At 50.2% G+C, this 4,637-nt stretch overlaps 1 protein-coding gene across 1 annotated transcript in view; it reads left to right on the top strand.

Moving 5' to 3' along the window:
* The first annotated feature begins 2,016 nt into the window (after nucleotides 1–2,016).
* Nucleotides 2,017–4,637, top strand: part of LY6G6F (lymphocyte antigen 6 complex, locus G6F) — a 24,515-nt gene continuing 21,894 nt past the window's right edge. The window contains exon 1 of the mRNA XM_015420574.1: nucleotides 2,017–2,101. Coding sequence (XP_015276060.1) covers nucleotides 2,017–2,101 — 85 coding nt within the window. The remainder of the gene's footprint in view (nucleotides 2,102–4,637) is intronic.

Raw genomic sequence — 4,637 nt, forward strand, 5'->3', positions numbered from 1 at the left:
AAAAGGATCATAATGCTGATTGTGTAAACTTAGGCAAATCATGAGAGGTAGAGCAGGAAGGGTTGCATCAGTGCTTAGTTCTTGTGGCCCTTTCTTACATGCCCAGGGAAATGCTGATCACCACTTTGGGGCTAGGAAGCAAGTTTTCTCCAGGCCAGTTTAGCCCCCAGTGATCCTGGAGGTTTTTTTTTTAAATCATATTCTGGGCGTGGAACAGGGGTCACTGGGGTGTGTGGGGGGGTACTGGTGAATTTCCTGCATTGTGCTTGGGGTTGAACTAGATGACCCTGGAGGTCCCTTCCCACTCTATGAGTCTATGATTCTATAATTCACCCAGGCTGGCCATGGGCACGCCAGCACCTCTGTCAGGCAGAAGCGCCTGAGATCCTCCCCCTCCCCTTTTCCTTTGCCCGACTTGGAGGCGAAGGGAAGGGAGAGGGGGGAAAGAATGGATCCCAGGTGCTTCTGCCTGTCAGAGGGGCTGGTGCACACTTCCGGTGATGTCAGGGGGTGTGGCATATGCTAATACGTTATGCTAATGAGCTCCTGCAGCTCTTTTTCTACGAAATGACCCCTGGCAAGGGCAGCTGCTGGCAGGAGGCTTCCTCCCACAGTGGGTAGATTAGCCAGTTCTGGGCTGGGAAAAACCCCGCAGATTTGGGGGGTTGAGCCTGAGGAGGGCACGGTTTGGAGAGGGGAGGGATTTCAGTGCCATGGAGTCCGCCTTTCAAAGTGGCCATTTTCTCCAGGTGAACTGATCTATGTTGCCTGGAGATCACTAGGAGATCCCCAGCCACCACTTGGAGGCTGGCAACCCTGAGTGGGAGGCCTAGCCGCTCTATCAGAAATCTGTACACTTTCTTCCAGGTCCTATCTAATTAGGCGTTTGGTGAAATGAAGAAAGGCAAAGGGTCTCCAAGATCTTCTGTCTTTGGTTCCACAAGGATCCAGAAGGGTTAGTGACAGGGCCGGCTCACCCACTAGGCGAACTAGGCATTCGCCTAGAGTGCTGGGCCCTGGATGGGGCGCCGAGCTGTGCCCTCCCCCCCGCCAAAAGCCCGCAAGCAGCTCTCCAAGTGTCAGCACTTTGCTAATTGGGGAGAGGCATCCAGTGAGCATCCCTCGCCTGGAGACAGGATCCCCCCCACCTCCCTCCCAAACTGCCTTCAGAAGCAGAGCACGAGAGAAACATCTCTTCCATCTTGGAGGGCGCTGCAGGAACATGTGGGGCGTGCTCGCTGGGTCTGACAGCTGCAGGAGGGAGGAGGCGGTGGCGGCGGTAGCAAAAGGGTGGCTGGCTCCAGAGGTCTTCAGGCCCCACCGGGAGGTTGGCATCTGCACCACAAGGCAGCCTCGCCTAGAGCGCAGAAACACCTCGAGCCGGCCCTGGTTAGTGACAACATTCAGTGATCCAGTTCAATACTGGTGTTTGTTAAAATTCTAGTCAGGTGAACTGGTTCTTCTTTTCCGGCTCCTCTGCTCGCTCCTGCGACACGGACCTTGGGATGGTTTCCTTGCGTGCCAGCCCTCTCCAATATGAATGCAAGATGTTTTCTGTTGGCAAGGTGAGGTTTTGTCCATAAAGAGCTGTAGTGTGCCAGGCATGCCCACCCAGTTTAAAGAGGTTGAAGCATTTCGTTCGGAAGAAACAGAAAGCAAGTAAGGAAAGACCATTTAGCAGATTTTTTTTAAAAAGGTGGCCCTAGCTTTGCCGTTCACCGCCCTCTGCGGGAGATTCTTCTTTTGTATACTTGAAGTTGTATATTCCAACAGTGTCAACTCAACTGGGCCTGGCAGTTGTTGATAGGCTAATATATATATATATATCTCCCCTGACTCAATGCATAACCAGTGCATGTCCTTCTGATATGCCAAAGCTGGGACATGCCGGATAGAGATAGATGTTGCTTTCTGCATTCTTTCCTTCCTGACTCATTGAGGCCCCCCCTTCCTTTTAAAGAAACAAACATGAACATAACCTAATAAACCATAAAACACAATTCTCTCACCTCCAAAATGTGCGGTGTTCCTCGAAGCTTCATGACTGCCCTTTGTACTTTGGCCGTCCTCTTCCTGTCTTTGCAACGTTGCGTGGCAAAAAGTAAGAACTAAACGATACCTTTTGGGTTCTTGATTGAGTGGGGTGAGCGTGTGGATAAAATAAAAATCTATTTATTTATTGATTTCATTGGCCTTATATGTAAAGGGATAGTATGGGGTTACGCTCACGATACCTAATTTGTAAAGTTTCGTGATGCACTTAAGATTGCACAGGGCGAGGGAGACGAAAGGTTGCCAACTCTGGATTGGGAAATCCCTGGAGATTTGGGGGGTGGAGCCAGAGGAGGGTGGGGTTTGGGGAATGACCTCAGCAGGGTAACATGCCATACAGTGCACCCACCAAGGCTGCCATTTTCTCCAGGGGAGTTGATCTCTATTGTCTGGACTCTGGAGATCAATTGTAACAGTGGGAGATCTCCAGGCCCAGCTGGATGTTAGCAAACCTAGGGAGACTTTAAACACGCTATATTCCTAGAGTGGCCAGATAATCCCACAGATGGACCCTATATCTTTAAATTTCTTAATACAGCAGGAAATGGAGCAGTAGTTGGACTTCCCCACCTTTCCCTTCTGAGGCTCCATCCATGGTCTCCTTCTCTGCCTGTTAAAACAACCATTGTCCCAGCCAGAGGTCATTTCGGGGGGGAACGCGGGGGAACGCAGTTCCCCCGGGTGAGGTGCAAGGGGGCGGGGCACATGACGAAGCCCTGCCCCTGCTTACAGCCGCCCCGCTTCCAGCCCTCATTCAGCCAGAAGGAGGCAGGAGAAGAGGGAGGGTAAGTTGCTTCCTCCCCGCCTCTCCCCACCCCTGCCTGCCTGGAGCTAGGGAGGGCCTTGGCGGGGCTTCCTCGCACTCCCGCCGGCCTTGCAGGTCCACCGTCGGGCCCCTGATTTCAGGGGGTGTGGCATATGCTAATGAGTTATGCTAATGAGTTCCCCTAGCTCTTTTTCTACGAAACGACCCCTGGTCCCAGCTATGCTGTACAGTAAGCAGAGCTGGAGGACCAGAATAAGAAAAGAGATAAACAGAGAAGTCGCACCTGCACTGGGGAACATTCAAGGTATAGCACCATTCTACCTGATGAAATTTCTTTTTCAATTTTACTAAGGTAGCCATTTGGTGGAGGGGAGGGGGAGTTCTGTCTCTTTAATAGAGGTTTAACGGGCAGAAATAGCCTGTTGAAGCTTTTGGTGGCATGGAGGGAAATTATATCACCTGGTGTTTTGCTGCCGATCAAACTGATATTAATGGGATCCCTGGGGGAACACACTGGAACAGAGTTCCAGAACTTCTTCAGCAACATTTTTTAAAAATAAAATGTTTAAAAGTTCATGAGTTTTCAGTATACAGGTCAAAAACTTCATTTCCCTGTTGAGAGTTCCAGCACCGCTTTTTTTTTTTTTAAGTCCTAATGGGACATGTTTAAAAGTTGGCAACCCGCATAGGCATGTTGCTATTAAACAGGATCCTTTCCCTCCCGTGTATGAAATTACCACATTGTTACATGGGTGTGTGTGTGTCTTAGTCTCTGTGAGAACTAAAGAGCCTGCTTTAGGTGGGACTGCCAACTTTTTAACTGGGTCTGCTCTTGTACCTCCCTGGCATACAGAAATCATGGCGCTCCTTGAATACCAACAAAATTTATTTCAGTATAATCTTTTGTGAGTCAAAGCTAGGGATGTCAACAGAGCAGGCCTGGGGGGGGAATTTCCCATCCCTTTCATAGAGGCATAATATGTTCTGATGAGCAGCTGACACTTCTCAGGGCATGAAGGTAAATAACATCGGCTGGGAAATAACATCCCATTATGCCTCTCTTAAAGAGGAAGGACATTTTGTTTCTCAAGTTGGCCACCATACTTCAGAGCTCACTTCCTCAGATATCTATGACAGGAAAAACTCCGCTTCTTAAATTTGTCAGGCTCGTATTAAAGGCACAGGAACATGGCCAGGCTTTTGGAAGGAAACATGGCTGGGGAGGGAGAGTCATTTTGGTGGGTTTGTTGAGGCGAGTGGCAGGCTGGGAAACGTCTAAGTACCTCAGGGGAACCTCCACATTCAAAGGCACTCAGCCTCTGAATCCCAGAGCCAGGAAGCAACATCAGGGGAAGGCCTCAGCCTCTATGCCCTGTTGTTGGCTATCCAGAGGAACTGGTTGGCCACAGTCTGAGACAGGATGCTGGACTAGATAGACCACTGGTCTGATCCAGCAAGGCTTATGTTTTTTTGTACCCTCTTTGAGCCTGCTAATCTTCCTCTACAAATTCTATGCCCTTGGCATTGATTCAGCAAAAACAGGATTGGATACCTGTGTTTAATGATTGCAGCTTTAGGCTTTCCCCCCATGTTTATTTATTTAGAAAATAAATGTATACAAGAAAGGGGACCCGCGAAAATCGTGGGGGGGAGGAGCGGGGGAGCTCCACACAGAGCAGGGAGGAGGAAGCAGGTAAGCTTCCCCCCATCCCATCGGTTCCCCCGTCTCCTCCACCCCCCCTCAACTACCACCCCCCAGCTTGCCGGCCCCGCCCAGTCTCTCTCTTTCCTTCGTTTTCTCTCTTCCCCCCGTCTCTCT

Source organism: Gekko japonicus, unplaced genomic scaffold (genome assembly GCF_001447785.1).
Source record: "Gekko japonicus isolate JY-2015 unplaced genomic scaffold, Gekko_japonicus_V1.1 scaffold753, whole genome shotgun sequence".
In the NCBI taxonomy this organism is placed as follows: Eukaryota; Metazoa; Chordata; class Lepidosauria; order Squamata; family Gekkonidae; genus Gekko; species Gekko japonicus.